Here is a 12,332-nt window from a genome sequence, read left to right as displayed (position 1 = left end):
ATACAATAAATCAAATGATCTGTTTACTCAGACTTCCCTCTGTATTATGCTAAATCTGTTCAGAGGTCAGAAAGAATTTTGTTATATATAAGCAAAAATAGAGGAAATTAGGAGAAGAGAAAATCTTAACTCTTATACAGTGTCATAAAAAAGCATGTCAAATTTGAACTACATGTAATCTTGGTAATATACTTTTGAACTGCACCTCATGCAAACATCAGAATATGCCGCATAAAAACGTTTGTTCTTAAGGTACCACTAATGAATGCATTAGCAATGTATTTTATGAATCTCTTTTTGCACATTAAAGAAATGCAATGAGCCCCAAGGAAAATGCTGTCACTGTGGTTAGTGAGCCTTCATGTGTTTTTCATAAAGATACATCAATTGCTGTTTTTTGAGTACCGAGGTATCAACAATTTAAAATGTACATTAATAAAATGGTATAAAAGTTGAGATGGTTCACTCCTGAGGCTCACAGGGGAATTCACATACAGTACATACAGTATGTGTATGTATACTAGAGTTCTGTACTATGATGTAAGCCTACAAGCTACCATATATTTCTTCAGTCTGTTCATATTTAAACTTGTGAGTATAGTATATAAATAAAAAACAACTACATATCAATTAAGGGGTGAGTTTTATCCAGTAATAAAAATGGGTGATGAACATTATGGATGGACTGACATTCTGACTGGGATGAATGGTGTTTCCTTATCAAGCTGGGAAGTCATTGACGAATGGAGCAGAAAGATGTACATCCCAGCTAGGAAGGTTGTTATTTTCCAGATTGAGATATTAATATAGTCAAAGACAATAAGGAGCAATTGCCTCCTAGGGCCGGGCATTTCCCCAGCATGCTGGGAGGCAGCATTCCTCTAATGTAGCTCCAAGTTTGACACCAGCAGGGCTACATTGAAGTAGCAGCTCTGGTAGCCCTGGTGGGGTCCTTGGGAGCCACTACAAGGTACTGTTGGGAAAAGGCTCTCTAGATAGATGTAGGTTTTGCCTGATCTGGAAGTGCTTCCTTATTACAGTGGTGACATGCCAAAAGTACTCCTGGGTATGAGTTAAAGGGAGATTTGGAATTGGGATAGGCGAAGGACAATGATTGCCTGGGAAAAAGCACAGGAAAAAGGAAAGGAAAGATAAAATGATTTGAGCCTGTGAGGAACTGTAGAAAAAAACAGTGATAAGGCATTTTATGTTTAAAATAAATAAATAAACAAATAATCAGGACTGAGGGTTGTCTTTGATCTAGCTGTGTCTGAGTTGCCCCCTACAGACTGATTTTCACATTTATTTATATATTTATTTACTTTTTCACACAAAGGTAATCACCAATGTATTAAAACAACAGAATTATACCTTTCTGGCATTTGGGGTTTATACTATATGTGTTCTGTTTCAGAACCAAATCAACATGGATGCCGAAAAGGGTAAAATAATTTTTTGGGTAATCACTGAATTTGTAACGCTTGAGAACTGAACATTGACAGAGATTAATTCTTGCGCAGTTAACTTGTGCCAAAGTGAAGACATGGTCTATAGAATTCTGTCATAAGGGCCTGTCTTCTAAAGATGGCCCAAAGTCCAGCCTGCCTATGACATTGATGACAAAATAAAGTGCCTCAATCATGCAGTAAATCAAAATGCAAACTCAAAGAGAGACAGTTATGAGAAAACAGACACTACAGGGATTTCTTATGGGTGAGTAGAGTGCATTCTTCACAAACAATTTAATATAAGCAAGAACTGTGCTCAATGGGTGCTCCAAATGTCCAGCTCCTGAAATGAAAATTCACAGAAAAATCTAGTTATATATATATATATATATATATATATATATATATATATATATATATATATATATATATATATATATATATATATATATATATATATATATATATATATATATACACACACTCACCTAAAGGATTATTAGGAACACCTGATCAATTTCTCATTAATGCAATTATCTAATCAACCAAAAACATGGCAGTTGCTTCAATGCATATAGGGGTGTGGTCCTGGTCAAGACAATCTCCTGAACTCCAAACTGAATGTCAGAATGGGAAAGAAAGGTGATTTAAGCAATTTTGAGCGTGGCATGGTTGTTGGTGCCAGACGGGCCGGTCTGAGTATTTCACAATCTGCTCAGTTACTGGGATTTTCACGCACAACCATTTCTAGGGTTTACAAAGAATGGTGTGAAAAGGGAAAAACATCCAGTATGCGGCAGTCCTGTGGGCGAAAATGCCTTGTTGATGCTAGAGGTCAGAGGAGAATGGGCCGACTGATTCAAGCTGATAGAAGAGCAACTTTGACTGAAATAACCACTTGTTACAACCAAGGTATGCAGCAAAGCATTTGTGAAGCCACAACACGCACAACCTTGAGGCGGATGGGCTACAACAGCAGAAGACCCCATTGGGTACCACTCATCTCCACTACAGAGGCTACAATTTGCACAAGCTCACCAAAATTGGACAGCTGAAGACTGCAAAAATGTTGCCTGGTCTGATGAGTCTCAATTTCTGTTGAGACATTCAAATGGTAGAGTCAGAATTTGGCGTAAACAGAATGAGAACATGGATCCATCATGCCTTGTTACCACTGTGCAGGCTGATGGTGGTGGTGGTGTAATGAATGGTGTGGGGGATGTTTTCTTGGCACACTTTAGGCCCCTTAGTGGCAATTGGGCATCGTTTAAATGCCACGGGCTACCTGAGCATTGTTTCTGACCATGTCCATCCCTTCATGACCACCATGTACCCATCCTCTGATGGCTACTTCCAGCAGGATAATGCACCATGTCACAAAGCTCGAACCATTTCAAATTGGTTTCTTGAACATGACAATGAGTTCACTGTACTAAAATGGCCCCCACAGCCACCAGATCTCAACCCAATACAGCATCTTTGGGATGTGGTGGAACGGGAGCTTCGTGCCCTGGATGTGCATCCCACAAATCTCCATCAACTGCAAGATGCTATCCTATCAATATGGGCCAACATTTCTAAAGAATGCTTTCAGCACCTTGTTGAATCAATGCCACGTAGAATTAAGGCAGTTCTGAAGGCGAAAGGGGGTCAAACACCGTATCAGTGTGATGTTCCTAATAATCCTTTAGGTGAGTGTATATACATACATACATATATAAACTGCTCAAAAAAATTAAAGGAACACTTTGAAAACACATCAGATCTCAATGGGAAAAAGAAATCCTCCTGGATATCTATACTGATATAGACTGGGTAATGTGTTATGAACGAAAGGATGCCACATCGTTTGATGGAAATGAAAATGATCAACCTACAGAGCCCTGAATTCAAAGACGCCCCAAAAATCAGAGTGAAAAAATTATGTGGCAGGCTAGTCCATTTTGCCAAAATTTAATTGCAACAACTCAAAATTTACGCAGCACTTTGTATGGCCCCTGTGTTCTTGTATACATGCCTGACAACATCGGTGCATGCTTCTAATGAGATGACAGATGGTGTTGTGGGGGATCTCCTCCCAGATCTGGACCAGGGCATCACTGAGCTCCTGGACAGTCTGAGGTGCAACCTGGTGGCATTGGATGGACCAAAACATAATGTCCCAGAGGTGTTCTATTGGATTTAGGTCAGGAAAGTGTGGTGGCCAGTCAATGGTATCAATTCCTTCATCCTCCAGGAACTGCCTGCATACTCTCACCACATGAGGCCAGGGATTGTCGTGCACCAGGAGCCACTGTACCAGCATAGGGTCTGACAATGGGTCCAAGGATTTCATCCTGATACCTAATGGCAGCCAAGGTGCCTTTGTCAAGCCTGTAGCGGTCTGTGTGACCCTCCATGGATATGCCTCCCCAGACAATCATTAACCCACCACCAAACGGCTCATGCTGAATGATGTTACAGGCAGCATAATGTTCTCCATGGCTTCTCCAGACCCTTTCACTTCTGTCACGTGCTCAGGGTGAACCTGCTCTCATCTGTAAAAAGCACAGGGCACCAGTGGTGCATCTGCCAATTCTGGTATTCTATGGCGAATGCCAATCGAGCTGCATGCTGCTGGGCAGTGAGCTCAGGGCCCATCAGAGGACATGGGGCCCTTGGGTCACCCTCATTAAGTCTTTCTGGTTGTTTGGTCAGAGACATTCACACCAGTGGCCTGCTGGAAGTCATTCTGTAGGGCTCTGGCAGTGCTCATCCTGTTCCTCCTTGCCCAAAGGAGCAGATACTGGTCCTGCTGATGGGTTATGGACCTTCTATGGCCCTCTCCAGCTCTCCTAGAGTAACTGCTTGTCTCCTAGAATCTCCTCCATGCCATTGAGACTGTGCAGGGAGACACAGCAAACCTTCTGGCAATGACACGTATTGATGTGCCATCCTGGAGAAGTTGGACTACTTGTGCAACCTCTGTAGGGTCCAGGTATCGCTCATGCTACCAGTAGTGACACTGACTGTAGCCAAATGCAAAACTAGTGAAGAAACAGTCAGAAAAGATGAGGAGGGAAAAATGTCAGTGGCCTCCACCTGTTAAACCATTCCTGTTTTGGGGGTCATCTCATTGTTGCCCCTCTAGTGCATCTGTTGTTAATTTCATTAACACCACAGCAACTGAAACTGATTAACAACCCCCTCTGCTACTTAACTGACCAGATTAATATCCCATAAGTTTCATTGACTTTATGCTATACTCTGATTAAAAAGTGTTCCTTTAATTCTTTTGAGCAGTATATATATATATATATATATATATATATATATAGATATAGATACATTTTCACCATGTTATCTCAAAACAGTTTGTGATGTGCATGGTAAATGGTTTCATCTGAAAATTTCTGAAATGAAAAAGTAATACTAAGGCAAATGGTGTCTGAGAATGCTCCCAGACTTCTGCTGGACCCTTTAGAACAAGGGTGTCTAACACGTCGCTCGCAAGCTACCAGTAGCTTTCAACCCCTTTCCAAGTAGCTCGCCAAAGTGTTAATGAATACTACATAAAATAGAAAACTTGATTAGTCAAATTAGGGGAGGGCGATCTTTCCAAAAAATCATATCACGATCCACAATCTGAATTGCAATCTATCTTTTTAATGTGATATACACTTAAGAGAATATCCAGACTCAAACACATCAAGAACCAAGTAACACTTTATCAAACAAAGTTGAATTCAATTGTTCTCTCATTTGCTAGCTAAGCAGAGTTAAGGTACATGCCCCGAAACTGGCAAGTGAGTGGGAAAGGCCCCTCCCCACAGCCCGCTGCCTTTTTCTTGGGTTCGCGCAAATAAATCAGTACCGCAAGCGAAATATGATAACATAGCGAAATAAGAGAAGTCAGAAAATCAACCAGACTGTTCAAGCAAATTATAGAAAAAAACTATCTAAACCCGTTAAGTAGTTCTCTTGTGAAAAGCAGACAGGTATGCAGAAAGACAGACATTAGACTGTATATATGATATATTAGTAGACCTTCAAAATAATGTGCAGTTAAAGTCTCAACAGCATTCTTAACATTTCTGGAGCTTAGTAGAGCCAGGTAACTATAAGAATCTTCACCAAGCAGCTCTGAAAATGGCTGCTATGTTTGGGTCTACATACCTCTGTGAGTTTGCCTTTTCTGACATTAATGTCATGAAATCAAAGATCAGAACAAGACTGACAGATGAACATTTAAATGAATGCATAAGAGTGAACCTAAGTGGCTACACTCCACCACACACCTCTCTAGTTGACTCCATGCAGTGCCAGTCATCTGACTAACTAAAAAGCACATCACACATGCAACTGGACATGTGAATACTCTTGTGAGGTAAAACAGTGACATAGAACAAACTGACAAACGAATAAGTAATATCTGTGTATTTGTAATTGCATTGATTTGTTTTGACAGCATTCATGTTTTAATTCAATAGAGTGAGATACACTAGAAAATGCATACAGACATACAAAATACACTTGCAGGTGAACTAAACATTTTTTTGTGATGCTTTAATGCAAAATGTGAGTTGTGGACACCAACATTTTGTAAATGTTCAGGCAAAACAAGCTTATTTTAGTTTGTTTGGGTTGAAATATGCTATGAGAATAAATGTTAGATAGAACACATGAGTAGCTCTTGGCCATTTTCATTTTGTAAACGTAGCACTCAAGGGAAAAAAGGCTGGAGACCCCTGCTTTACAGCAATATTCCTGAGGCTAAGTACAGCAGAGAATTGCACATTTTTACCTTTTAGGTAATAGTAAAATAGTGATGACAGTGTGGTGTAGTGGTGAAGGCTTTGGACTTCAAACCCTGAGGTTGTGGGTTCAAATCACTCTACTGGCAATGTGTGACCTGCCTGTGGATTTCCTTTCCAATTGGAAAATCAAAAGAAATGTAACCTATTGTGTCATAAATGTTCTAAGTTGACTTGGATAAAGGAATCAGCCTAGGGCTGGGCGATTTTTTCGATTAATTCGAATTTACGTTTTAAGACGATTTATTTTTTATTAAATCGAGGTGTCGCGATTTTTTAATAAAAAATTAGATACATTGTAATTGCACCTATGGCAGAATAATTAAGAGGCTTGTCCGACTCCGAACACATGATGGCGCGCCTAATTAACCTCTCACCTGTGAGTACAGTTCTCTATGAAGGAACGTAATAGGCTACAGAAATAATATCATAGAGATGGACGGCTCTTCACGTCAGGATGACCTTGTGCCAAAGAAAGGTAGTAACGTTTCCTCTGTGGTTTGGAAATGGTTCGGATTTGAGAGTTCAGACATCGAACAAACTTTTGTCAAATGCAAAATATGCAGAAAGTCAGTTTCAAATGGCAGTGGCAGCACCACTAATTTATTCCAACATTTGCGACAAAGGCACCAAGCTGAATGGGAAGAATGCTCAAAGTTAAGAGATGGAAACAAGCCAAGTCCAAGTGCAAAAGGTCCACCTAAAATTGCAAAACGCCAGATGTCATTAGCGGTATCATTTTCCAATTCCGTTCCATACGACAAAAAGGTGCCCCGATGGAAAGAAATGACAGATGCTGTGGCGTTTCATATCGCTAAGGACATGGTTCCCATATACACCATCGAAAAGCCAGGGTTCATAAAAATGCTACACACTGCTGATCCAAGATACAAGTTGCCGAGCATAAATATTTCAAAGACGTAGCTATTCCCCGAATGTACACTGAAACACGTGAAAAAGTAGTGGAGCAGCTTGAAAGGGCATCTTTTTTTTCTACGACGACTGACCTGTGGAGTAGTCGTACTCTTCAGCCTTTCATGAGCCTTACAGCCCATTATGTTGACGCAGAATGGAAACTGCGAAGTTTTTGCCTTCAGACATGTTATTTTTCTGACGATCATACTGGGGAAATAATTGGTCATGGGCTTAAAGATGCGCTGGCGTCTTGGAAGCTTGTGGAGGAACGACAGGTGTGCGTGACCACTGACAGTGGAACGAACATGATCAAAGCAATGAAGATGAACGACTGGACCCATCTTCAGTGCTTTGGACATCGTCTTCACAATGCCATTGGTAAGTATGATTAATAATTCAAGCATTAAAATTGCAGTTATTCAGATATTATTTCATTAATAGCTGAAATGATGATGATGATTATTATTGTTTTGCTTTTGTAATAACAGTGCCAATCACTTAACATGAGTTTGTTGGTTATAGATTCATATTCTGCAGTTATGAAGGAGAAAGCTCTTTACAATATTTCTGTCAAAGTACAATGAACTGCTATTTCAAATCTTTTTTTTTTTTGCTTTGTTTTAACAGAACATGGTGTGAAAGACCACAGAGTGTGTTTTCCTTCAGCTGGAAAAAGAGAAGAGATCTTGCATCTGCACAGGCTGAGCTCAGCCTACCTTCTCATCAACTCATTACGGAGACCCCCACCAGGTGGAGTTCAAGACAAAAGATGATCGAGAGGGTTTTAGAACAGGAGAAAGCCATAGCTCGGGTTCTTGGCTCTGATAAAAAAACTCGGCAGCTTGTTCCAACGTGGCAAGACTTCGATGTCATGGAATCCATAAATAAAGCTGTAAGCCCTCTGCAAGAGTTCACTGATGCATTGTCAGGTGAAGCATATGTGAGTGTCTCGTACCTCAAACCAGTGCTCCATCTCTTTAACAGTAGCATTCTACGAGCACAAGACGATGACACAGATTTAACAAAACGCATTAAATGCACCATACTGCAGTACCTCAACTGCAAATACAGCGACCCTGTCACAGATGAACTCCTCAACATAGCTTCTCTGATGGATCCCAGGTTCCGTACAACTTACATCGAACATGACAAGTTGGAGGGAATCAAGCAAAAAGTTGTTAAAGAGCTGATATCTTTGTTGCCAGACAAAAATCTTGAGACAACAGTTCAGATGACTCAGGACGTGGAGCAGGAAGAACAGAGAACAGAGGCTGGGGCTAAGAGGAAGAAAACCTTGGCAAGCTTTTTTAAGAAAACGGCACCAGCATCACAACCTGTCATTCAATCAGAAGACGACAAAGTCAAAGCCGAGCTGACAGCCTATTTGATGTCTCCTGATGTAGATTCAGACACAGACCCACTTCACTGGTGGAAGGCTAATGAGACAATCTTTCCCAGGTTCAGCAAACTTGCAAAAAAATACCTCTGTATTCCCGCAACCAGTGCCCCTTCTGAGAGGGTGTTTAGTGCAGGTGGGAACATTATAACCTGTCACAGAGCATCTCTAAAACCTGAAACAGTAGACAGACTGGTCTTCCTCTCAAGAAACCTGTAAAGAACATCTACATGTGACTTATCAACAACATGCTTTATGTTTGCACGATGGTCTACAAAGTGTTGTTTTTTGTTTACTGTTGAAAATTTGCATAACTTTTTGAGTTGACTGATGTAATGTTTACATTGGTTAAAATGGTTATTTTCTTACTATATATTCAGAAGTATTTAATGTTTAATTCAAATTGCACAATATTTACTTTCATATTTCATTCAAATCTTCTGCAAAGATATTTAACTCGTGAATTTGTTTTACATTTATTTACACCTTGTTGACCAATTTATGTATGGCATGGCCATTAAAAATACAATGTTCCTTAACCAGATGGTTTTTCAAGTTAATTATAAAGAGAATGTTACTTAAGTCATGTTGTTGTAATGTTTTAAGTTGACTAGTTACACAATAAAAAAAATTGAAATCGAAATTGTGAATCAGTCAAACTTTATGAAAAAACCTAGATTTTTTTTTTTTTGCCATATCGCCCAGCCCTACATCAGCCAAATAAGTAAATGTAATGTAGACATAAGCTATTGTAAATTTTAACTGTAGGTCACTCAACATCCACGCTTGGCCAGGAAAGTCTGATTAGATATTTGAATCGAGCATGTAAAAAATGGCACAGTGGTCCTCCCTGCATGGAGTTTACATGTTCTCCCCGTGTCTGCGTGGGTTTCCTCCGGGCGCTCCGGTTTCCTCCCACAGTCCAAAGACATGCAGGCTAGGTGGATTGGCGATTCTAAATTGGCCCTAATGTGTGCTTGGTGTGTGGGTGTGTTTGTGTGTGTCCTGCGGTGGGTTGGCACCCTGCCCGGGATTGGTTCCTGCCTTGTGCCCTGTGTTGGCTGGGATTGGCTCCAGCAGACCCCATATGACACTGTGTTCGGATTCAGCGGGTTGGAAAATAAATGGATGGATGGAAATATGGCACAGTTCACCTATATTGATTCATCTGACAAAAACAAAAATTGCATTTTGTTACACAGTATAATTTGGGATAGAATTATGAAATATTACCATAACAGGCAATGCTGGAAAGAACATATACCAACTTTTTAATGAGGTTATGGATGTAGGCCATTAGTCAATGTCAATCTGCAATGCAAATTGTGCAAACTGATCACAGAAAATTTTTCACAAAAGCTTTTCAGCTATTCTTCTCCTAGTTGACAACAATGACCCAGTTTATAGTGCACAGATTGCCAAAGCTGCTTTATGAAACAATGGATTCACAGAGTCGTCACTTGGCTCCTTGTGACTACCACATTTCTCCTAATCTCAAACACTACCTAAGTGAAATGCATTACACCAATGATGAAGACATCAAGTCATCTACAGAAGAGTTTTTGTGCATTACGCTCATGTTGCTTGAGAAAAGTTTTGTGGACATTATAAGATATAATACTGCTTATGGAGAGAACACTGAAAATAAATTAAGATTTCAGTTTCTGTTAATCAGTCCAGCTCAGATCATTTTGGGTGTTTATACTGTTTAGAATATTTTGTGCTTTTCAAAAAATATAAGCAGCAGTTTAAGCAAGTTTCAGAATTAAACAAACATAAATATATAAGGGATTTGTATGCATACAGAAATCTACATTTGGAAATAATATTTTTAAAGGTACAGCATAAAGGCATGTGTATTATCATAGGCAGCACAAGTAGCATATGAATACCCCATAGGACTACCACCAAACTGGCAAATGAAAAGGTGAACGGAATTATAACTTACCGGTCGAACCTCCAGAAATGAGTTTGTAAACTGTCGTGCCAAACCAAAATCCAACATGTAGCACTTCCTACAGGTGCTTGGAAAGCGGCCCATAGCAAAATTGGACTGTAAACATTAAACACAAAAAAAGCCAAGTTGTCACTCTAGGCAGGTCATTTTAATTACTATTTTAACTAATATGATATGTCAGTAGAATGAAGGTTAAATGTTCCTTATAACTACATAGTAAATGTCAAAGCAAAAGATGCAAATACAGTGGACCCTTGACTTACGAACAAAATTCGTTCACGAGGATTGGTTGTAACTCAAGTTGGTTGTACGTCAAGACTATTTTTCCCATAAGAAATAATGTAAATACCCATAATGCATTCCGAACCTCCCACAGCAACACTTACTTAAACTTTTCATAATAAAAAAGGGTTGCATAATGTGCATAATTTACCAAAAATGCCAATAATGTTTCTATTGTACTAACCAAACAGTTATAAAAAGTGCCTAGCCTTCATAATGTACTCACCATTTAAGTTGACATCTTTGGCTTGCAGGAACGGAGGAGGAGGAGAATGAAATGGAAGGTGGTTATTGTTTGGAAGGAGAGCCCCCCTTCCATAAGAACATCAGGACTCTGGCTCTCTGGTGTCCTTTCTCTACTTGGGAGAGGCTGTAGCCCACTAGGACCTGGTTCTGGCTCACTAGGTCTCAACCTTTTCGGAAATAAAAACTGGTCTAAGGTTGTCTGTTTCTACCTTTACTTCAACACAGTTCTGTAGTATGACATGACATTGTCATTAAGCAAGTTAATGCAACGATTAGCTTTTTCTCTGTCTGGGTAGGTCTTCTCTACAAATGTTTGTAGCTCTGTCCATTTTTTCAGGATGTCCTTTATTTCAGAAGAGGACATTTGCTGCACTGATTGTTGATCCTCCCCCTCCTCTTCAGAAAGCTCCTCAGCTGCCATTCTCTGTTGCTCAGCCAGAAGTTGCTGACGTTCCTCTGTAGACAATTCCTCCGAGTGTTCCTCCACCACTTCCTCAACATCACCGATGTCAACCTGCAAGCCTATGGACTCAGCTATAGTGACAATGTCATTAACAACAGGGTCAGTTGCAGGCTCAGGCTCCTCTACAAAGCCTTCAAAGTCTCTCTCCTCTATAATTTTAGGCCACACTTTCTTCCAGGCAGATCTTAGTGTCTTTAGAGAGACATTGGCCAAGGATTTCTCTATTAACCCCACACAGGAAAGGATGTTGTAATGTTTCTTCCAGAACTTTGTAAGAGTTAAATCTGTATCTGAGACCATCTGAAAGCACTTCTGGAGCAGTTCCTTGGTGTATAGCTTCTTAAAGTTAGCTATAACCTGCTGGTCCATAGTCTGCAGTAGAGGAGTTGTATTAGGTGGGAGGAAATCTACTGTAAGCCATGGGAATTCTTCAGCCAACTCTTCTTCCAAGTCTCTTGGGTGAGCAGGAGCATTGTCCACGATGAGGAGAGCCTTGAGTGGTAAGCCTTTGTCCTCTAGATATTTCTTAACAGTAGGACAGAAAACCTCCCTGATCCACTCAAGAAAAAGCACTCGTTACCCAGGCTTTTGCATTAGATCTCCACATGACCCCTAGCCTATTCTTCATGACTGTATGTTTTCTGAACACTCTAGGGGTCTCAAGAGTGATAAACCAAGAGAGGCTTTATCTTGAGGTCACCACTCGCATTGGCACATAACAATGAGGTTAGCCTATCCTACATAGGCTTGTGGCCAGGCATTTCCTGCTCTTCCTGGGTAATGTATGTTCTCCTGGGCATTTTCTTCCAGAAAAGCCCAGTTTCCTCACAGT

General features: G+C 40.2%; 1 protein-coding gene across 2 annotated transcripts in view; it reads right to left on the bottom strand.

Moving 5' to 3' along the window:
* The window catches only part of ttbk2a (tau tubulin kinase 2a), a 253,506-nt gene that overhangs the window by 80,758 nt on the left and 160,416 nt on the right, over positions 1–12,332 (bottom strand). For both annotated transcript variants that reach the window (XM_039741334.1, XM_039741335.1), the window contains exon 6: positions 10,501–10,605. In XM_039741334.1, coding sequence (XP_039597268.1) covers positions 10,501–10,605 — 105 coding nt within the window. The remainder of the gene's footprint in view (positions 1–10,500; positions 10,606–12,332) is intronic.

This window comes from Polypterus senegalus, chromosome 18 (genome assembly GCF_016835505.1).
Source record: "Polypterus senegalus isolate Bchr_013 chromosome 18, ASM1683550v1, whole genome shotgun sequence".
Taxonomy (NCBI): domain Eukaryota; kingdom Metazoa; phylum Chordata; class Cladistia; order Polypteriformes; family Polypteridae; genus Polypterus; species Polypterus senegalus.
The sequence above is the reverse complement of the archived record's forward strand: the minus strand, read 5'-3'. Positions and strand labels throughout refer to the sequence as shown.